This window comes from Bufo bufo, chromosome 6 (assembly GCF_905171765.1).
Source record: "Bufo bufo chromosome 6, aBufBuf1.1, whole genome shotgun sequence".
Taxonomy (NCBI): Eukaryota; Metazoa; Chordata; class Amphibia; order Anura; family Bufonidae; genus Bufo; species Bufo bufo.
The window spans coordinates 430362640-430387508 of NC_053394.1; the positions used below are offsets into that span (position 1 = coordinate 430362640).

General features: G+C 41.7%; 1 protein-coding gene across 1 annotated transcript in view; it reads left to right on the plus strand.

Annotated features, from left to right (window-relative positions):
- SHISA6 (shisa family member 6) overlaps positions 1 to 22924 on the plus strand; it is a 320679-nt gene extending 297755 nt beyond the window's left edge. The window contains exons 4-6 of the mRNA XM_040434916.1: positions 191 to 253; positions 10663 to 10815; positions 22347 to 22924. Coding sequence (XP_040290850.1) covers positions 191 to 253; positions 10663 to 10815; positions 22347 to 22924 — 794 coding nt within the window. The remainder of the gene's footprint in view (positions 1 to 190; positions 254 to 10662; positions 10816 to 22346) is intronic.
- The last annotated feature ends 1945 nt before the right edge of the window (positions 22925 to 24869 follow it).

Consider the following 24869-nt stretch of genomic DNA (forward strand, 5'->3'; position numbering starts at 1 on the left):
ACTGGCTTCTCAAACAAGTCTCATCTTCTCAATACAAGTACATGCAAAAACAGGCACAAAGCAAATATAGTACACAAGTAAGAGATGTATTATATACAGAATAATGACCTTCACAACATCTAACCATCTTCAACCATATCATCCAAAAATAAGATGTTTTATTTATAGAGTACATTGTATTTTCTTTTAGGTGACCATCAGCAAAATTATAATCACCTCGTGCTCAATAACTCCTCCCAGACACCCACAAACGGTAAGACGATTTCCCAGTTTCAGGACCTCATATAAATACAGTCTAACCACTGGATTTCTACAATTTCCCTTTCAACCCTGTTAGTCCATAGATAACAGTTAGGGTTGCAGCGGTCCTACCTGCATCGATGACCTTATGACTTGAGAGCCCATTGGCCCCCTTGCACCCTAAGATCACCAGTTGATATCATAGTGCCCTGATGACATATGATACTATTTGGGAAAGGATGAAGCAGGGTTAGTTAGTCCTGGTGCTGAAGAATATTTATGATTATAGATTGTAAACTCATATGGCTGGGGCCTTCACACATCATTTATGTAGTTTTTTTTCATTGTTTGTATCTGTTCTGTATTGTACTGTATTGTATTCCATATTGTTTTAATGTATTTGTTTCTTAGAAATGTAAGTAATTAATGTACATGTTTGACAATGTATGGTAATAATATTAGGGTATTCCACCTAGCTTCAGAGCAAATCCAACCAAATACTAATGTTGGCACCATAAAAACCACTGCATGCGATGAAAGAAATACATTGTGCAGATAAACCTGATATGTTCAAGGTTTGTTTTCAACAAATGGAGTCACCATTAAACTGTTAAATAGTGTTGAGCGTGAATATTCTAATCGTGAATTTTGGCACTGTGAGAATTCGCGTATATCTTCGTAATCACGAATATTCTAGATTTTTTTTATATCACTAGATAAACCTATAATGTTTTTTTACTTATTGTATAGCTTCTCTTTATCCTTACTATGCTATCTATTATCCATACTTTTTTTATAGTTATTTTTTTACCTATCATTAATACACTTTTATTATAAGTATTTTCCTACATATCATTTATAATTTCTTTTTATAGATGCTATATTATTTTAAGAAAAAAACATCAGCTATAACATACAATAGACAACATATAACAGACAATCACACAAAGGCTATATACCAAAAGCCAGGTATGTGCAAGCCAACAATCCATCCATGAGATGGGTACAGTCAGCATACATTACAATGAAAGCCTTGTGTGCAATGAGACATTAAGCCTCAAAGTTGCTTGATTTTTGTTTGATGGCTTGGGGGACCTGCGCACCTAGATCATTATCATTAGGGTGACAAAAATTGAAAAACAAATTTTGGGATGCCAGCTAACTCTTCTCTCACTGCTTAGGAGGGCTGCATAAAAATGTTCAGTTTTCTAATTGTCCTAACATTTATATTCAATAACCTTTCTATACTGTTTTGTCATGTAAACTCATTTACATAAACATGGGCATTTGGGAAAGACATGCAAATAGTGTTTCAGCTGAAAAGCAAGGCAGATTCTGCTAATTTGCACGTCTTTCCCAAATGCCCATATTTATGTAAATGAGTTTACATGACAAAACAGTATAAAAAGGTTATTGAATATAAATGTTAGGACAATTAGAAAACTGAAAATTTGTATGCAGCCCTCCTAAGCAGTGAGAGAAAAGTTAGCTGGCATCCCCAAAATTTTTTTCCATTTTTGTCGCCCTTATTATAATGATCTAGGTGCACAGGTCCTCCAAGCCATCCAACAAAAATCAAGCAACTTTGAAGCTTACTGGCTCTCAGTCAGATGAGAGCTGGTTTTAAATGCCTCAGACGCGATGGAACATTTAGGAATGATAGAACTTGATAAGAAAGTATGCAATAACGTCTGATGATGATGGGATAGAACGTTTATGAGTGATCGTAAATATTCCTATCTGAGGGGGAAAAAAAGGAGAGCTGTTCTTGAATGTCACATAATGCACAAGAGTGTCATTATAAGGTATACTGACTACCTGTCTCATGGATAGGTTGTTGGCTTGCACATACCCGGCATTTGGCATATAGCTTTTGTGTGATTGTCTATTTACTATATGTTATAGGTAATGAAGTTGTGCGTGCAATATACAGTCAGGTCCATAAATATTGGGACATCGACAGAATTCTAACATTTTTGGCTCTATACACCACCACAATAGATTTGAAATTAAACGAACAAGATGTGCTTTACCTGCAGACTGTCAGCTTTAATTTGAGGGTATTTACATCTAAATCAGGTGAATGGTGTAGGAATTACATCAGTTTGCATATGTGCCTCCTACTTGTTAAGGGACCAAAAGTAATGGGACAATTGGCTTCTCAGCTGTTCCATGGCCAGGTGTGTGTTATTCCCTCATTATCCCAATTACAATGAGCAGATAAAAGGTCCAGAGGTCATTTCCAGTCTGCTATTTCCATTTGGAAACAAATGTTTGGAACATTCTTAAAAAGAAGGAACTCACCGGTGAGCTCAGCAACACCAAAAGACCTGGAAGAACACGGAAAACAACTGTGGTGGATGACCCAAGAATTCTTTCCCTGGTGAAGAAAACACCCTTCACAACAGTTGGCCAGATCAAGAACACTCTCCAGGAGGTAGGTGTATGTGTGTCAATGTCAACAATCAAGAGAAGACTTCACCAGAGTGAATACAGAGGGTTCAACACAAGATGTAAACCATTGGTGAGCCTCAAAAACAGGAAGGCCAGATTAGAGTTTGCCAAACGACATCTAAAAAAGCCTTCACAGTTCTGGGACAACATCCTATAGACAGATGAGACCAAGATCAACTTGTACCAGAGTGATGGGAAGAGAAGAGTATGGAGAAGGAAAGGAACTGCTCATGATCCTAAGCATACCACCTCATCAGTGAAGCATGGTGGTGGTAGTGTCATGGCGTGGACATGTATGGCTGCCAATGGAACTGGTTCTCTTGTATTTATTGATGATGTGATTGCTGACAAAAGCAGCAGGATGAATTCTGAAGTGTTTCGGGCAATATTATCTGCTCATTTTCAGCCAAATGCTTCAGAACTCATTGGACGGCGCTTCACAGTGCAGATGGACAATGACCCAAAGCATACTGCAAAAGAAACCAAAGAGTTTTTTAAGGGAAAGAAGTGGAATGTTCTGCAATGGCCAAGTCAATCACCTGACCTGAATCCGATTGAGCATGCATTTCACTTGCTGAAGACAAAACTGAAGGGAAAATGCCCCAAGAACAAGCAGGAACTGAAGACAGTTGCAGTAGAGGCCTGGCAGAGCATCACCAGGGATGAGACCCAGCGTCTGGTGATGTCTATGCGTTCCAGACTTCAGGCTGTAATTGACTGCAAAGGATTTGCAACCAAGTATTAAAAAGTGAAAGTTTGATTTATGATTATTATACTGTCCCATTACTTTTTGTCCCATAATAAGTGGGAGGCACAGATGCAAACTGCTGTAATTCGCACCGTTCACCTGATGTGGATGTAAATACCCTCAAATTACAGCTGACAGTCTGCAGGTAAAGCACATCTTGTTTGTTTCATTTCAAATCCATTGTGGTGGTTTAAAGAGCCAAAAATGTTAGAATTGTGTCGAAGTCCCAATATTTATGGACCTGACTGTATATACTATACATTACCAATTTTTGCAATCATGAATTTGCAAATGTATGGCGAATATTTGGCCATAAATTTGGGAAAATATCGCAAATTTGAATATTGCCTATGCCGCTCATCACTACTATTAAAGCTGGAATATCCATGGATATAGCAAACTGGGAAAGAGCCCTGTTTTGTCAGGATTGCCTCATGGTCATTCACACTTGCTCAAAATTCTGATGACCTCCATTTGGTAAAGATCACATTCCCAGAAGCTTGCTGGGGTTCCTGAGTGTTCTGATGAAATTGGCCTTGTAAGGTATGATATGTGACTGAGAAGTTAGTCTGGTTGTAGCAGACAGTAGTAGATAGTCATGGTAGCATGTAGGTGCAGAATGAAACCTGTTAGATTTCTGTGGATTTTATCCATGACAAGATTGATGAAGTCCTCATAACTATGTGGTTTTCTTAAACTCATCTGTTCTTCAAAGAACTTGGCTGGAAATTATTCATGTCACCTCTGACCAAATTATAAAAGCATTGGGCACTTTAGCAATAACCACAGTCTTAGAAAGTCAGTGGAGATCCCATATTCACAATGCCCATCATCATCTCTTCCAATCTGTCTCCATGACATATCAGAAGAGAACCTTAAATCTTACATAATCCTACCATATACAAAACCAAAACCGGTGTAGGTTTTGTATTACCACCACCCGCTATTGGTGACTTCTGATGTCTCAGAAGATAGCGCAAGGTGGGTGCTTCTTTAAAGAGGCATTCCAATCAGTAAAATATATCACCTATTCACTGGATAGGTGAAAAATGGTAGATCCTGGAGGTCCCAGCTGACTCACACCAGTGGAAGATCTAAGTTCTCCATTTCCCGCAGTCGCAAGACCAGATCTTAGTCTAGAATGGAGCGGCAGGGATTATGCTAAACACCAACACCATTACAAACTTCCCTAGCCTTTGTCCTGCGGCTGGTCAGAATTGGAGACCTGGGTCCTCGATTCTGGTGATCGGTGTGGGTTCCTGCAATTTTACCCTCACCAATCTAGCACTTATCACTAGAGATGATACATCCAAAGTCGCTTCGCTAAAAAATTTGTTATAATGATGTATGGAGATCCTTCTCCATACAGCATTAGAATGTACTGCCTCCTATGAGGCAAAGTCTGTTATTCACGAAGTCGCGCATGACTTCTTTGAATAATTTCAGTAATTGATTATTACAGTGAAAAACCTTGGAATCGAACTCTACTTTCGGTTCAAAGGTACCACTCAGAACAGAAGCCGAGTTCGGTTCCAAGATTTAAATTGTTTTTTCACTGTAATAATCAATTACTGAAGTTATTTAACAAAGTTTTGCGCCACTTCCCGAATAACTTACTTCGGTTCATCAGAGCCCATACATTCTAACTGTCCATTCACACGTCCGTGGCACTAAATAGAGAAGTCCTTTTCTTTCCGCAGCTGCGGACAAAAATAGGATATGCTCTATTTTCTTGTGGAGCTGTGGACCTGAAGATCGGGGCCGCGCTCCAGAAATGCGGATGCGGAGAGCACATAGTGTGCTCTCCGCATCTATTCCGTCCCCATAGAGAATGAATTGGTCCGCACCCGTTCTGCACAATTGTGGAACGGATGCAGACCACACTTGCGGACGTGTGAATGGAGCCTAATACTATACGGGGACGAATCTCTGTACAGTATTATAACACTTTTTTTGCGAAGCGGCTTTGGATGTAGCATCCGAAGCTCGCTTCGCTAATCTCTACTTATCAACTATCCAGTGAATAGATGATAAACGATTTTGGCACGAACACCATTTAAAGTACTTCACAGTCCATCATATGCAACATCGATACGAGAATCTCAGGAACCTGCATTGAGTTGACCATGTCTAATAGTGTTCCCAGGGAATATATTCCGGTAGTTTTATTAACTCTAGATATGAAGCTAGAAACTTTAAACAAGACCTGTGACCACAAAGTGAAATGCAGTCTGAAAGCACCATGTTATAGAGCAGGGGGAGCTTAGCAGAACGATATATAGCTGTACGGGAAAAGATTCCGTAAAACCTGTAATTTATACATTTATATCTCTGCTTTTTCCACTTCCTGTGAAGAGCTATCGGTACAGGAGGAGGTGTTATCAGTTATGACACTTGTACACACAGGTATACACATAATCAATCACTGATAACTCCTCCCTCCTATTCTGATAGCTCTTCACAGGAAGTGGAAAAAGGCAGAGCTATACCATAGACGCATATTTTCCCCCCAAAAGTGAGGGGGAAATGGAAGTGCATCTTATAGTCCGAATGTTAATTCCCACGTCATTAGTATGCAGAAGACGCAAGAGTGGTGAAGGAAGCGCAGTGGTGGCTCTACTCACCCTACCTGGTCTTCTTCCAACTTTGGTCTGCACTGTGTCTTGATGGCGTGCAGTGTCAGGACGTTGTGCAGTGTGGTTCACACTATGACCTGATGCTGAGCAATGTCCGGTCACAGTGTAGTGCGGGCCAGAAGATCACCAGGGAGCGGTGAGCGACTGGTAGCACCGTCGGTAGCAAGCAAGGTAAGTTTATTTTATTTATTTTTTATTGTCTGCTCTGAGGCTGATGTGGTCTGATCTGAGGCTGATGGGGGTCTGATCTGAGGCTGATGGGGGTCTGATCTGAGGCTAATGTGGGTCTGATCTGAGGCTGATGGAGGTCTGATCTGAGGCTAATGTGGTCTGATCTGAGGCTGATGGAGGTCTGATCTGAGGCTGATGGGGGTCTGATCTGAGGCTGATGGGGGTCTGATCTGAGGCTGATGGGGGTCTGATCTGAGGCTAATGTGGTCTGATCTGAGGCTGATGGGGGTCTGATCTTAGGCTGATGGGGGTCTGATCTGAGGCTGATGGGGGTCTGATCTGAGGCTGATGGGGGTCTGATCTGAGGCTGATGGGGGTCTGATCTGAGGCTGATGGAGCTTGGGGGTCTGAGTGTCTGATCTGAGGCTGATGGAGCTTGGGGGTGGTCTGAGTGTCTGATCTGAGGCTCATTGAACTTGGGGGTCTGATGAGGATCTCATCTTAGGTCTGATGGAGCTTGAGGGTCTGCTGATGGGATCTAATCTGAAGTCTGATGAAGAATGTAATCTGATTTGGGGGTCTGATGAGGATTTTCCTCCAAATCCTAGGTGTGTCTTATAGTCTGTAAAATATGGTAAATATATAAATTACAAGTTATACAGAATCTTTTCGCACACAGCTATATATTGATCTGCTCGGCTTCTCCTGCTCTATAACATGGTGCCTGCAGATTTCATTGCATTTTCTGGTGACAGGTTCTCCCTTAAATCGAAACTCAGTGGAGTTGACAGCAAATTACATAAGTCGCTTTCTTTTGATACTGGAGCAAAGTTTCGCATGGGAGAATTCTGATTCTGGCTCGGTCCCTAGAACTCCCCGAGACGTCTATTCGTAGTTCAGACAATTAAAGAGAGCGCTGCTGATTGACAGTGACCTCAGCTCTGCAGAGATTGGAGCAGAACATACATCTCCCACTGTGGAGTTTGTTCTTGAAACATATGTAAATGAAGCTTAAAGCTTCCAAAGTGTTCAGATGTGTGACTGCTGGCAAAAATAGCAGATGCCTTTTTTCCTAAACTATATTTATGTACAAACTGACATTCTCTGTGATGTACCTGGTAGTGGTCGTATTTTATACAATATCCTTTTTTTAAGGCCACAGGAAGTGATATACTAAAATGTTCTAATGGATAAAAGCTTATACCAGCTGTACATACAGTACAGACCAAAAGTTTGGACACACCTTCTCATTCAAAGAGTTTTCTTTATTTTCATGACTATGAAGGCATCAAAACTATGAATTAACACACGTGGAATTATATACATAACAAACAAGTGTGAAACAACTGAAAATATGTCATATTCTAGGTTCTTCAAAGTAGCCACCTTTTGCTTTGATTACTACCTCTTGAAGCTCATCAAGAGAACGCCAAGAGTGTGCAAAGCAGTAATCAAAGCAAAAGGTGGCTACTTTGAAGAACCTAGAATATGACATATTTTCAGTTGTTTCACACTTGTTTGTTATGTATATAATTCCACGTGTGTTAATTCATAGTTTTGATGCCTTCATAGTCATGAAAATAAAGAAAACTCTTTGAATAAGAAGGTGTGTCCAAACTTTTGGTCTGTACTGTATATAATTATATACAGGAGATGCCCAGGTTATACCAGCATGCTCCATATCACTATTTACAGGAAGATGTATAACTTATACCAGCTGTACATATATAATTATATACAGAAGATGCCCAGGTTATACCAGCATGGTCCATATCACTATAAACAAGAAGATGTATAACTTATACCAGCTGTACATATATAATTATATACAGGAGATGCCCAGGTTATACCAGCATGCTCCATATCACTATATACAAGAAGATGTATAACTTATACCAGCTGTACATATATAATTATATACAGGAGATGCCCAGGTTATACCAGCATGGTCCATATCACTATATACAAGAAGATGTATAACTTATACCAGCTGTACATATATAATTATATACAGAAGATGCCCAGGTTATACCAGCATGGTCCATATCACTATAAACAAGAAGATGTATAACTTATACCAGCTGTACATATATAATTATATACAGGAGATGCCCAGGTTATACCAGCATGCTCCATATCACTATATACAAGAAGATGTATAACTTATACCAGCTGTACATATATAATTATATACAGGAGATGCCCAGGTTATACCAGCATGGTCCATATCACTATAAACAAGAAGATGTATAACTTATACCAGCTGTACATATATAATTATATACAGGAGATACCCAGGTTATACCAGCATGCTCCATATCACTATATACAAGAAGATGTATAACTTATACCAGCTGTACATATATAATTATATACAGGAGATGCCCAGGTTATACCAGCATGCTCCATATCACTATATACAAGAAGATGTATAACTTATACCAGCTGTACAAAAATAATTATATACAGGAGATGCCCAGGTTATACCAGCATGGTCCATATCACTATATAAAAGAAGATGTATAACTTATACCAGCTGTACATATATAATTATATACAGGAGATACCCAGGTTATACCAGCATGCTCCATATCACTATATACAAGAAGATGTATAACTTATACCAGCTGTACATATATAATTATATACAGGAGATACCCAGGTTATACCAGCATGGTCCATATCACTATATACAAGAAGATGTATAACTTATACCAGCTGTACATATATAATTATATACAGGAGATACCCAGGTTATACCAGCATGGTCCATATCACTATATACAAGAAGATGTATAACTTATACCAGCTGTACATATATAATTATATACAGGAGATACCCAGGTTATACCAGCATGGTCCATATCACTATATACAAGAAGATGTATAACTTATACCAGCTGTACATATATAATTATATACAGGAGATGCCCAGGTTATACCAGCATGCTCCATATCACTATATACAGGAAGATGTATAACTTATACCAGCTGTACATATATAATTATATACAGGAGATACCCAGGTTATACCAGCATGCTCCATATCACTATATACAAGAAGATGTATAACTTATACCAGCTGTACATATATAATTATATACAGGAGATGCCTAGGTTATACCAGCTGTACATATATAATTATATTCAGGAGATACCCAGGTTATACCAGCATGGTCCATATCACTATATACAAGAAGATGTATAACTTATACCAGCTGTACATATATAATTATATACAGGAGATACCCAGGTTATACCAGCATGGTCCATATCACTATATAAAAGAAGATGTATAACTTATACCGGCTGTACATATATAATTATATACAGAAGATACCCAGGTTATACCAGCATGGTCCATATCACTATATACAAGAAGACGTATAACTTATACCAGCTGTACATATATAATTATATACAGAAGATACCCAGGTTATACCAGCATGCTCCATATCACTATATACAAGAAGATGTATAACTTATACCAGCTGTACATATATAATTATATACAGGAGATGCCCAGGTTATACCAGTATGCTCCATATCACTATATACAAGAAGATGTATAACCTATACCAGCTGTACATATATAATTATATACAGGAGATACCCAGGTTATACCAGCTGTACATATATAATTATATACAGGAGATGCCCAGGTTATACCAGCATGGTCCATATCACTATATACAAGAAGATGTATAACTTATACCAGCTGTACATATATAATTATATACAGGAGATGCCCAGGTTATACCAGCATGGTCCATATCACTATATAGAAGAAGATGTATAACTTATACCAGCTGTACATATATAATTATATACAGGACATACCCAGGTTATACCAGCATGGTCCATATCACTATATACAAGAAGATGTATAACTTATACCAGCTGTACATATATAATTATATACAGGAGATACCCAGGTTATACCAGCATGCTCCATATCACTATATAAAAGAAGATGTATAACTTATACCAGCTGTACATATATAATTATATACAGGAGATACCCAGGTTATACCAGCATGCTCTATATCACAATATACAAGAAGATGTATAACTTATACCAGCTGTACATATATAATTATATACAGGAGATGCCCAGGTTATACCAGCATGGTCCATATCACTATATACAAGAAGATGTATAACTTATACCAGCTGTACATATATAATTATATACAGGAGATACCCAGGTTATACCAGCATGCTCCATATCACTATATACAAGAAGATGTATAACTTATACCAGCTGTACATATATAATTATATACAGGAGATACCCAGGTTATACCAGCATGCTCCATATCACTATATATAGGAAGATGTATAGCTTTGTATGTTTGTAGTAGACTGGCTCATGCTCTGTCTTATTTTACATATTTATTTTGTTTCTAACAGAAAAACCACGTGTGAACAACATCCTGACCTCTGCGACGGAACCGTATGACCTTTCCTTCTCCCGATCCTTTCAGAACCTCTCCCACCTCCCCCCATCCTACGAGTCGGCCGTCAAGACCAATCCAAGTAAATATTCCTCTCTGAAGAGATTAAGTAGGTGTCGTTCATTTCATTTCATGTTCATTGCCTTGGGCAGGTGGTCAGCATTGATGACCGGTCAACATGCTGCTGCTAGCGCATTTCATGTGCATTGCCTTTCTGTGTTTCTGCTTTATGTATGTAAACTCTAGGTGAAATTTATAAAACTCTCTTTCATCTCGATGCCAAAATGGAACATACTTCTGGTGCTGTATATTCGGATGATGGTTTAGACCAGGGTTTCTCAACTCCGGTCCTCGGGACCCACCTACCAGTGATGTTTTCAGGATTTCCTTAGTATTGAGCAGGTGATATAATTAGTGTCCATGCATCAGAACTTACCACAGGTATTCATTCTGTGGGATATTCTCAAATCCTGACCAGTAGGTGGGTCCCGAGGACCAGAGTTGAGAAACCCTGGTTTAGACTAACCCAAACTCCAACCACCCCACCCCAACGCCTGCCTAAGAAATTAGTAACTTCACTGTTGCATGAAGAACTGAAGTACACCAACTAATAGCATCCGTCAGACCGTACCTGATCTTAGAAATGCTCCATTGCTTTTGACCCAACTTTCTCGAAAAACCCTACCTTTCATAAATGAAGACCACCAAGAGTATTTGCTGGAAGCTGGAAGCCCAAAGTAGCTGTTTCTCTCCAGCTCTGTTTCTCCTTTTATCTATGCCTGTTTTTAAAAAACGGAAACAGATGGCAACAGAAAAGAATAAGGTAATGGATGGAGACAACAGAATGAGGACTTATGGAGAAACACTCAAGCTGGTGCTCCACCACCATTTCTTCTTCACCTTTTTCTCCTGACCTCACGCTAGATCTCAATCACGCCTCTTTTTTCTACAACCAAAGGTCGCAGATGAAAGCCAAATCTTCGCCCAGAACAATAATGCAGACGGATCCACCTTCCCCCCTTCCTCTGTCATCCTTGCCCATTTTTGTTCTGGTAAAACAGGCACAGATGACAACAGAGGGGGAATGGACAAGCAACTCACGAGGACCTCGGAAACATCGTGGCATACATTTGTAAATCATGAATCCTTGAGAAGATTTGCCCGAGGGATGGGGGGGAGGTCAAATTCTACTTCTGCTGGAACGATGTAAAAGAATATTTCTTGATCGGTACAATGCATTTATGGATTTGCTGAATTTTTTTAGGACGTTTAGGGAGATGAATTGCCTTTCACTGTCACTTGAGAGATTTTACAGTGCACCCTCCATCTAATATCATTTACCGCGCAAACCGTTTAGCCAAAAAACCAAATTGCTCACTTTGCGGTGACGCACCCGATGTGCGGAGAGCACAGGACAGAATTCCTCAGTGTCAGCGCCAGGGCTGAGGGCTTCCTCTGTATATGTATGAATGAACAGACTTGGCGACTCCGCCGCAATCATCTGACTTACCCGGGAAGGATATCTCAAATACACCGGCTAATTTCTTTTGCATATACAGTAAAGTAATATTTTTCTCGGAAAGACAAAGAGGAAATTATAAAGCGCTCCCGGAGACTCGGGAGCGGTGAATATTTATTAACTTTTATCTCGCATAGGCGAGACAATAAATCACGTGGTGGCAGATCCAGGGATGTTGGAGGTTAGTACAACAGGCTTTCAATTAAAGTGCCCGTCCCATGCACAGTGTGGGCAGAGGTGGCACCAAGAAAGACCCTTTGTCCAATATCAGGAGACGCTTCATACTAAGGGGCAATTTACACATTCACACCTCTAAACCCGCTAATATATATAACGTTTTCCAGATCTCTGCTTGCTGTCATGGCCACTTCCTGCTCTAAGGAGAAGACTGTTTCACTGTATCCCACTACATATTCCATAGGGTCCAACGTACGACTATACTTACCAGGCCCTTGGGCAATAAAGCCCCTTTACACTGCCCAATACTAGAGCAGACTATCACCAGTAAGTGTTCGTACAAACGCTCATTAGCGATAAGCGGCCCTCTTAAAGGTGCCGCTGATTACACAATGAACAAGCAAAATGCTCGTTCATCGGATAATAGATCATTGGTGCATGTTAATGTGTCTCATCCACTGACGAGCAGGCGATTGTCAGGAAGGAACCCTTCTGTATGGCGACGAGCAACGGCATTAGCGATCACTGCTCCCTGTACTGTGGAGGAGATCGCTGCATGTTAATGTGTCTCATCCACTGACGAGCAGGCGATTGTCAGGAAGGAACCCTTCTGTATGGCGACGAGCAACGGCATTAGCGATCACTGCTCCCTGTACTGTGGAGGAGATCGCTGCATGTTAATGTGTCTCATCCACTGACGAGCAGGCGATTGTCAGGAAGGAACGCTTCCTTCCCATCAAGCAGTGCAAAGTGGCCTTCTGTGATCACTCATTGACCTTCTTAGAAGCTCTCAGGTACAGTCTGAGATAAACCTACAGATAGATAGCTGGATGAGAGAGAGTTAACGTGAATGTGTCTTCAGTAAATGACTTATTGGTACAATCACGTTTTTATGTTTAAAGGGAACCTGTCACCTCTGGCCCTACAGTAATACATGTATACGACATCTGCAGATCCCCCCCTATTTCTGCGCTCTGCGGCCACAAACTGGCCATGGAGAGAGAGGACTTCTCCTGGGGTCAATGCATTTCATGGCTGTTTGCAGGCACATAGTGAGGGGATGGCAGTGCGCACTGACATACGAACTACTGATCCGCAGTCAGAGGCAGCATTGCCGTGCTTACTAGGGATTGCTGGAGGTGACAGATTCCCTTTAAAGCATTGTTGATTATATTAGTTGAAATTTTCCATGTCAATATCTATATTTAAACAAAAAACATAAAATCCTGCAGTTTTTGCACTGAACACTAAGCCTAAGAATGGGCGCCACTTCTCGGTCTTTACAGATCACTTCCCTGCAGCTATCTGCTCATCCGTCATTCTAATCCTGCCTGTAATGACATCACTTCTGTGTATAGATAAGACAGGATCCACCATTCACAACAGGTTATTGTCAGAGCTTATCTATCCCCTCCCTGTACAATGACCTCTCCCATAGAAGTCAATGAGGTCCCCTCCTGTCCATTGAGCCTCTAGCCCATATGGCTGCTGGAGAGCAATTTTCTTAATGCTTTCTAAATGCTGTTAAGAACAGCTCAGGCAAGATGGCCACCCCCATAATCATGTTCAAGATGGCCGCCCTCATAATCATGTTCAAGATGGCCGCCCTCATAATCATGTTCAAGATGGCCGCCCTCATAGTCATGTTCAAGATGGCCGCCCTCATAATCATGTTCAAGATGGCCGCCCTCATAGTCATGTTCAGGAAATAGAAGAAATACATCTGCAATGAGAATCAGAAAATAAAAAGAGATTAGAAAAAGGGAGATTTGCTACTATCTGCTGATAACATTTCTGGTGACACGTCTCCTTTCAATAGACATTAGATAGATAGATAGATAGATAGATAGATAGATAGATAGATATGAGATAAATAGATAGATAGATACAGTCAGGTCCATAAATATTGGGACATCAACACAATTCTAACATTTTTGGCTCTATACTCCACCACAATGGATTTGAAATGAAACAAACAGGATGTGCTTTACCTGCAGACTGTCAGCTTTAATTTGAGGGTATTTACATCCAAATCAGGTGAACGGTGCAGGAATTACAGAAGTTTTGATATGTGCCTCCCACTTGTTAAGGGGCCAAAAGTAATGGGACAATTGGCTTCTCAGCTGTTCCATGGCCAGGTGTGTGTTATTCCCTCATTATCCCAATTACAATGAGCAGATAAAAGGTCCAGAGGTCATTTCCAGTCTGCTATTTGCATTTGGAATCTGTTGCTGTCAACTTTCAAGATGAGATCCAAAGAGCTGTCACTATCAGTGAAGCAAGCCATCATTAGGCTGAAAAAACACAACAAACCCATCAGAGAGAGAGCAAAAACATTAGGCGCGGCCAAAACAACTGTTTGGAACATTCTTAAAAAGAAGGAATGCACCGGTGAGCTCAGCAACACCAAAAGACCCGGAAGACCACGGAAAACAACTGTGGTGGATGGCCGAAGAATTCTTTCCCTGGTGAAGAAAACACCCTTCACAACAGTTGGCCAGATCAAGAACACTCTCCAGGAGGTAGGTGTATGTGTGTCAAAGTCAACAATCAAGAGAAGACTTCACCAGAGTAAATACAGAGGGTTCACCACTAGATGTAAACCATTGGTGAGCCTCAAACACAGGAAGGCCAGATTAGAGTTTGCCAAACGACATCTAAAAAAGCCTTCACAGTTCTGGAACAACATCCTATGGACAGATGAGACCAAGATCAACTTGTACCAGAGTGATGGGAAGAGAAGAGTATGGAGAAGGAAAGGAACTGCTCATGATCCTAAGCATACCACCTCATCAGTGAAGCATGGTGGTGGTAGTGTCATGGCGTGGGCATGTATGGCTGCCAATGGAACTGCTTCTCTTGTATTTATTGATGATGTGACTGCTGACAAAAGCAGCAGGATGAATTCTGAAGTGTTTCGGGCAATATTATCTGCTCATATTCAGCCAAATGCTTCAGAACTCATTGGACGGCGCTTCACAGTGCAGATGGACAATGACCCAAAGCATACTGCGAAAGCAACCAAAGAGTTTTTTAAGGGAAAGAAGTGGAATGTTCTGCAATGGCCAAGTCAATCACCGGACCTGAATCCGATTGAGCATTTCACTTGCTGAAGACAAAACTAAATGGAAAATGCCCCAAGAACAAGCAGGAACTGAAGACAGTTGCAGTAGAGGCCTGGCAGAGCATCACCAGGGATGAGACCCAGCGTCTGGTGATGTCTATGTGTTCCAGACTTCAGGCTGTAATTGACTGCAAAGGATTTGCAACCAAGTATTAAAAAGTGAAAGTTTGATTTATGATTATTATTCTGTCCCATTACTTTTGGTCCCTTAACAAGTGGGAGGCACATATGCAAACTGCTGTAATTCCTGCACCGTTCACCTGATTTGGATGTAAATACCCTCAAATTAAAGCTGACAGTCTGCAGATAAAGCATCTTGTTTGTTTCATTTCAGATCCAATGTGGTGGTGTATAGAGCTAAAAATGTTAGAATTGTGTCCATGTCCCAATATTTATGGACCTGACTGTAGATAGATAGATAGATAGATAGATAGATAGATAATAGATAGATAGATAGATAGATAGAGAGATAGATATAACACGTATGATAGGCAGTGAATGCTGTGTTAATATAAATGCAGTATGCCATTCGGTGGTTCTCCGCAGTTACGCAGCCTCCTGTATTTCCCTCCATGTACACATATGGCTTGCAGTGGTATATGCAGGCTGTTTTCTGCTGTATTCGTATCTTCTTTGCCCGGGCCAGAGGCGCCGCCGTTACTTCTACTGTACCGCACTTCAGATGGATTGCGATATTCCAGCTCCCTGTGCGCCATCATTATATATTGGGACTGGAGCCTTGGGATCGGTGAGCGTCTTCCTCTTTTTAATGCTCACCCCTCTAATCCTTTCGTGCAGCCAATCACTGGCCTTAGCGGTTTTGTTGGTATGCACGGCACTAGACCTCTGAGGCTAGTGATTGGCTGCATACGTGTATGATTGTATACAGATCGGGGGTGCTGGAGTTAGATTTTATATACTGGACACCATTTTACTCCAATTAAAGTCACATTCAAGTTTGCTACCTCTGTATTCTCGCATAACAGCCAAACTCCTGTGCCAATCTGATGATGTCATTGCCCTAAATTAGCATACTGTAATACAGGAAACAGAAACAAATGGATATTTCCTTTGATTAAATCGGTGATAATTTGACTTTATTCTGCTGGCTTCTTTGTGGGATACGGAATCATCAAGCTGGAAAATATTACTAAACTCAGTAAACAACAGCTTGATGTCTTTGAATCTGAAAGGCAGCGCAGACAATTCTCAACCTTTCGGCAGTGTGGGAGGATGTTGGCAGGAGGACCCCGGAGTGTAACCTCTCAGGTGCTGCGGGTAGAACACTCTAAAAATAATGTCTTTCCTTCCTCAACTTCATCCAAAACAATTGTTTCTTCTCTGTGGTTGAGATTACAGCAAGAAGAACAGATCCTGCGTCTCTGGAGCTCCCTGCAGAAGCAAGGAAGCATGAAAGAGCCTTGGTGCAGGTTATACACTGCTCAAAAAAATAAAGGGAGCACTTAAACAACACAATGTAACTCCAAGTCAATCACACTTCTGTGAAATCAAACTGTCCACTTAGGAAGCAACACTGAGTGACAATCAATTTCACATGCTGTTGTGCAAATGGGATAGACAACAGGTGGAAATTATAGGCAATTAGCAAGACACCCCCAATAAAGGAGTGGTTCTGCAGGTGGTCACCACAGACCACTTCTCAGTTCCTATGCTTCCTGGCTGATGTTTTGGTCACTTTTGAATGCTGGCGGTGCTTTCACTCTAGTGGTAGCATGAGACGGAGTCTACAACCCACACAAGTGGCTCAGGTAGTGCAGCTTATCCAGGATGGCACATCAATGCAAGCTGTGGCAAGAAGGTTTGCTGTGTCTGTCAGCATAGTGTCCAGAGCATGGAGGCGCTACCAGGAGACAGGCCAGTACATCAGGAGACGTGGAGGAGGCTGTAGGAGGGCAACAACCCAGCAGCAGGACCGATACCTCCGCCTTTGTGCAAGGAGGAACAGGAGGAGCACTGCCAGAGCCCTGCAAAATGACCTCCAGCAGGCCACAAATGTGCATGTGTCTGCTCAAATGGTCAGAAACAGACTCCATGAGGGTGATATGAGGGCCCGACGTCCACAGGTGGGGGTTGTGCTTACAGCCCAACACCGTGCAGGACGTTTGGCATTTGCCAGAGAACACCAAGATTGGCAAATTCGCCACTGGCGTCCTGTGCTCTTCACAGATGAAAGCAGGCTTACACTGAGCACATGTGACAGACGTGACAGAGTCTGGAGACGCCGTGGAGAACGTTCTGCTGCCTGCAACATCCTCCAGCATGACCGGTTTGGCATTGGGTCAGTAATGGTGTGGAGTGGCATTTCTTTGGAGGGCCGCACAGCCCTCCATGTGCTCGCCAGAGGTAGCCTGACTGCCATTAGGTACCGAGATGAGATCCTGAGACCCCTTGTGTGACCATATGCTGGTGCGGTTGGCCCTGGGTTCCTCCTAATGCAAGACAATGCTAGACCTCATGTGGCTGAAGTGTGTCAGCAGTTCCTGCAAGACGAAGGCATTGATGCTATGGACTGGCCCGCCCGTTCCCCAGACCTGAATCCAATTGAGCACATCTGGGACATCATGTCTCGCTCTATCCACCAACGTCACGTTGCACCACAGACTGTCCAGGAGTTGGCAGATGCTTTAGTCCAGGTCTGGGAGGAGATCCCTCAGGAGACCGTCCGCCACCTCATCAGGAGCATGCACAGGCGTTGTAGGGAGGTCATACAGGCACGTGGAGGCCACACACACTACTGAGCCTCATTTTGACTTGTTTTAAGGACATTACATCAAAGTTGGATCAGCCTGTAGTGTGTTTTTCCACAATAATTTTGAGTGTGACTCCAAATCCAGACCTCCATGGGTTGAAAAATTTGATTTCCATTTTTTTTTTCCTGTGATTTTGTTGTCAGCACATTCAACTATGTAAAGAACAAAGTATTTCAGAAGAATATTTAATTAATTCAGATCTAGGATGTGTTATTTTTGTGTTCCCTTTATTTTTTTGAGCAGTGTATATCATACACCAGCCTCAAGATGAAGATACAGGACTTCTATCATAAGAAGTATTACGACATAGCTTAGATAGATAGATAGATAGATAATAGATAGATATTAGATGATAGATAGATAGATATTAGATAGATATTAGATAGATAGATAGATAGATAGATAGATAATAGATAGATATGAGATAGATAGATAGATAGATAGATAGATAGATAGATAGATAGATAGATAGATAGATAGAAGGTAAATGGGAGGAGAACAGCTTATTTCCAGAGCCGAGGAGTCAGACAGTTCTGCAGTCTCAGTCCAACCCTCTCCAACATCTACATCAATGAGTTGGCGGCGCTTCGGAGTCCTTCTCAGGACCAGGTCTCACCCTCCATGAGACTGAGGTGAAATTTTTGATTTATGCAGAAGACCTTCCTTCTGTTACTATCACCAACCGAGAAAAGTCTCCAAGATAACCTGGAAATTCTGGAGAAATTCAGCACCACATGGGCATTGCCCATCAATCCAAAGAAAACCAATATCATGGTGTCTAGAAAAAAAAATCTGAAACCAGCCTGGCATCCTCCCTTACTGCTAAACAACTGTCCACTTTGAAATTAGACAGTCAGGGAGCTTTAAACAAGCCATAGAGACACTGAAAGACAAGGCGCGCAAAACCTTCTATGACGTAAGAAGGCGTCTGCACCATCTCAAAGCATCAGTGACCATCTGGCTTAAAATCTTTCATAGCACCATCTCCCCCATCCTCCTGTATGGCAGAGAGGTCTGAGGTCCGGATACGTACCCAAAGTGGGACTCTGGGCCAACAGAAATATTCCACCTATAATTCTTCAAACACCTTCTCCAGGTCCATCCAAAGACCTCTAACAGCGCCTGTCGAGCAGAGCTAGGCAGATTCTCACCATACCTTGATGTCCAGAAGAGGGCGCAGTCATTCAGAGACCATCTACATAGCATCAAACCCAGCTCCTACCACCACAAAGACTTGTTGCACTAAGAAGCCCCCAAAAAACTAGACACCCAGGAACAAGTCACCTAAACCCACCCTGACCAAGCCACCAACCAATACAGCCTGACAAACGGGGAAATCCAGAGAACGATACACAAGGACTAAGAGGAGTATATCAGCGTCTGGAGGAACCACATAAGAACATCACAGAAGCTGACAGTATACCAGAGCCTACAGAAGGAGTACAAACTGCTCCATATCTGGAGAAACTCCCCAACCCCAGAGACTGACAGATCCTGAGCCTCTACAGACTGAACGCCCACAGCCTGCTTATTTAATCTGGGCAGCAACTATAGAGGTACATGCCTAGGGACAGCAGACTGTACCAGCAGTGCGACCAGGAGGCCGTGGAGGATGAGGCTCACTTCCTGCTTCGGTGCTCCAAATACTCAGCAGTGAGGGACACTCGCTTCAGGAGACTGTCTGATCTCTGCCCAGACTTCACCTCCATAGAGGAGGAAGAGAAACTCTCCATACTGCTGGGGCAGCGATGGACTGGCCATCGGGAGTACCGGGAGAATCCCGGTGGGCCGATCGAATTATGGGCCGGCCAGGGCCGCCATCAGGGGGGTAAAGCCGATACCCCAGTAAGGGGCCCGGACCCCGGGGGGGCCCGGCCGGTCCCGAGCCATTTTAATTTTTTTGCTGTCAGTGTGTTAACTTTAAAATCAGCGCTCATCTCTTTACTATCTTACACTGACTCAGCTCCAGTAACAGCAGGCAGTGTGGGGGCGGCGCTCACTCACTGACGTCACACGCCTGCTCCTCCCACTAGGCGGCGCAGGCGCGTGACGTCAGTGAGTGAGCGCTGCCGCCCGCACTTGTTACTGGAGGCTGGAGGGAGCTGAATGTAAGGTAGTAAAGAGATGAGCGCTGTGTTAAAATTAAAGTTACTGTCTGCAGCCTGCAGGATACCGATTTATTAATGTATACTACTGTGAGTGGCGGGGAGGGGGATCTATGGATGACGGCACTGTTATAGGGAGGGGGATCCGTGGATGGCACTGTTATGGGGGGGGGGTCTGTGGATGACACTTATGGGGGGGGGGGGTCTGTGGATGACACTTATGGGGGGGATCTGTGGATGGCACCATTATGGAGGGGGATTTTTTTTTCTAAATTAAGAGTAAAAATAAAAAACCTGTTTATACTTACAGTGGAATGTTTTTACTTATGTTTTTTTTTGAGTGTGTTTGGGAAAAATAAAGTGGGCCGGTCTGGCTGAAGTCCAGGGCCACTTTATTGTCCCAGTCCATCCCTGTGCTGGGGGAAGAAGAGAACACAGCGGCCATAGCAGCACAATATATAATTGCCTGCCATAGACTGAGAGGAGCCTGATATACCATGGACTTCTACGGTATATACCCACCCTGGAGGTGTCCCTATCCTCCTCCCCCACCCCTACCCAATTATTTCTCACTTGCTTTGGCAATGCCAATATTTATTTAGTCCTGCCAATAAAGCTGATTTGAATTTCAATTGAATTAGATAGATGGATAGATAGATAGATAGATAGATAGATAGATAGATAGATAGATAGATAGATAGATAGATGTGTATTTTCACCATATTTTTGTACCATTGAGTAGTTATAAATGGTCACAGTTGAAGTAGCACTCCCACAAAAAAATTTATTCTCTGACCTGTTAGGTACATAATGTAAACTGTAGTGAAGGTGATTTTATTATCAGTGACTGTATTTGTAAGTTATCACCTCCCTTCTGATCCTCAGCTGTGTCATGCGACAACACTCTGACCCTCCAAATAAGGCCGGCGGCACGGCGTCATTGGTTGCTATGACGTCGTGTGCTTCATGCCGCCGCTGCACTACAGTAATACACTCGTATAGATCATACGAGTGTATTACTGTAGTGCAGCGGCCGCATGAAGCGCACGGCGTCATAGCAACCAATGACGTCGTGCTCTTCTGCCCTCAGCAGGATGCCAGGCGGGGATACCACGGACCGTTCACGGCCATGCAACACGGCCGTGTGCATTCGGCATAACACAGCCTCTTATATGTGGACAGTAAGTCAGTTGCTCTGTGTATTCCTATGGGCACCTCAATGTCAGTCTCGTAGGAATGAATAGAGAAGTAACTGACTTCCTGTCCTTTGTCATTTGGAGATCAGAGCGTTGGTCATATGGCACAGCTGAGGATCAAAAGGGAGGTTATAACTTACAAATACAGTCACTGGTAAGAAGATTACCTTCACTAAAGATTACATCATGCACCTTTCTAACAGGTCAGAGAATAAAAAGTTTTGTTGGAGTGCTTCTTTACTGTTGATAGGCAATGGACAGTATCAGAGTTGGCTCTAAGTATGTGTGGGACCTTGGCTGGTAGGGTCTCATTCAGCACCCTACCTAAAACACCTTTAGCCAGAGCATTTTTATCTAGTTTACTAGGGATCACCAGGACTTGGCATTTACCTGGGTTGTGCCAACACTAGCCCTACATTCAATAAACAGAGCACTCACAATATAACTATCCTGAAAACACACTATGCCACCCCTGATGATCATCCCAACCATCCAACCGTAATATACAAGAGCACTCTCACAATGGTGACGCTTACATGTCTTTTGGTTGTTAACATATTTTTATATTGTCGTTAATGTTATGTTCAGTGTCAGTGTTTAGGTCAATTCTTGAAGTTGTCGTCTGCATTACAGCCTGAAAATACATCTCAACGACTCACTGTTTCTGACACCAAGGTTTTGAGGAACTAAAATCACAGAACGCAAAACAATTGCAGTGTCTAAATATCTCTATTTTTTGTTGTTACAGCTGACAAAGAAGCCGACGAATATTATACGAGAAGACGCCATCTTCCAGACCTGGCTGCTCGGGGGACGCTTCCCCTCAATGTCATAAAAATGACCCAGGATCAGTTGAACTATAGAGAGAGACCAAGAAGACCTGTACGTGCTATGTCTCAAGACAGAGTCCTGTCTCCAGAAAAGAACATGCCTGGAGAAGAAGGGTATGGAATGCCATATGATCGAATCCTGTCAGATGAGCAGCTTCTATCTGCCGAACGGCTACACTCTCAAGATCCTCTTCTGTCACCAGACAAGGCCATGACCCTCAAAAGGTCTGACTTTCAAGAGAAATCTCTGTCAAGAGCCATTTCCCAAACGGATGTCTTTGTTTCCACGCCCGTATTGGATCGTTACCGGATGACAAAGATGCACTCTCATCCCAGTGCCTCAAATAACTTATATAACACGTTGGGTGTGAACCAAACTGCTGCCAAACGCCAAGCCTTTGCTTCACGGAGGCATAACACAGTCGAACAACTGCATTATATTCCTGGACACCACCAACAGTACCGTACAGCTAGCAAAACAGAAGTGACTGTTTGATTTACATGATGTGATTTGTAGATAATCGTTACAGACTGAAGCAGTCCCAGGATACCACACTACAGTGGCCTTGTGGGCCAAGAAGACCTCTGATTTTATGTCACATCGGTCAACCTCACGCCCATTACTCATTCTTGTCTATGTCGTGAGTGGTCACATGAAGCAGACAAAACTGGATACAAAACATAGGGGCATTGAGGGAGTTTTCTAAGGGCTTATCTATGCTAACATTCTTGGGTTCATCTATAGGTCCATCAAAAGAGAAGTGTTTGGAAAGTTTCTAGAAAAGAGGTGGTCAACAAAGAGAACATGTATACTGACTGCTGGACAGAGCATTATGGCTGTAAGACATGGCTGATCAACTTACGTATGTAGCATGTAGTCAACACCTCGACGCCTCATATCCTTTATCAGTCCACCCAATATGTTACCAAGGGTCATCTTTAACGGAATATTTATTAGTGCCTATAAATTGTCTGCTCTCTTAATGTAGGAACTAGTGGGGGTGCGTCTCAACAAGCACAAAACTAGAGCCCATCGTCCATTCAATTTTTATCTTTGTAAATAGACGTGGTAAGTAGATCGGGATGGGATTTCTTGTAGACAATTATTCAGTGATGTCACAAGTCTGTAAAATGCTTAACATGGATATTTTGTAACAAATACTCTCGACCTCACATGCCTTCCATCATAACTGAACATCTATGGAACTCATAGCCGGCCGGTGAAGACATTTTTTTTGATTTCTCGAAAACTTAGAGATGTAATAACCTTGTGCCATTTTACTCATCACTGACCACTGTTTTAGACCAAGTGGGTATCACATCAGAATGAACCTATATCTCATTTTTAATACAGAGATTATTGACTTGTGATGTGGGCATATGTAGATTACTCATGTTGTAAAAAAAAAAAATACTTGCATCTCCAGATAAATACAAAAAGAGTGAGATTAAACACTCACTAAAAGTGTATTTATTCGGTCACCACCATTTTCCCTCATATATTAGCCGTGTGAACAACCTAAGCTTATGGGAAAGAGGCCATTCTACAGCTCTGTAGATTTTAATAAATAAGTGACCCATCTCTGCATACTTGTGCCATATATTTCTAAAAGTAAGTCTCATTTACAGTTTTTCTATGTTTTTTAAAATAAAAAATAAAAAATATTTAACCGTAGGTATTACAGTAATACCACATGCACACCCCCCAAGCTTGTTAAATTTTTACAAATATATATATATATTAAATATGAATATTCAATGTAGTTAAATTTCTCAACGGTCATCTTGCAGTGTCACATGGATAAACATTTTCTAGTGATATGTGGTCTACATTGTTTTATAGACATATACGACATTACATTTTGTAATCAAAACTGTATAAAAAGAGAAAAAATAATCCCATCTGTGCTTTGTAATCAAGCGAAAACAGGGAGCGGGAATTCAAGCGAGGCCTGCAGGCTTCCGGAGGCATTACAGTCTGTAAAAATGCAACTAATTACCGTACATTTTTTTAAACCAATATTTTTTTGTTCTTTGAAAAGTTCTGCAAAATTTTGAATTTACTCAAACTATAGAGCGTCCTAAAATACGCTAAAAAAACTAACATATAAAACATCAGTTAAGCTCATTAAATCAGTACAAAGTTCGGAATCTGGAAATACCGTTAATATGTCTGAAGGTATAATTGCACAAGTAAGTGTCTTAGGTAATAACATTTTGGTTGGTTGAACTTAAAAACTAAAAATTTGGTTTAGCCCTTAGTCTAGTTAGTGAGTTTCCTGTGTTTCACAAATTTAATATTTTTGTATGTGTGCTCTCATCTTTCCAGGCAGGGTTTACATTTTAATGTGATGTGACTAAATTGTAAAAAAATATATATATAAAATATATATAATAAAAAAATATGTAAAAATGTTTAATTTATACAAAAAGAAACTATA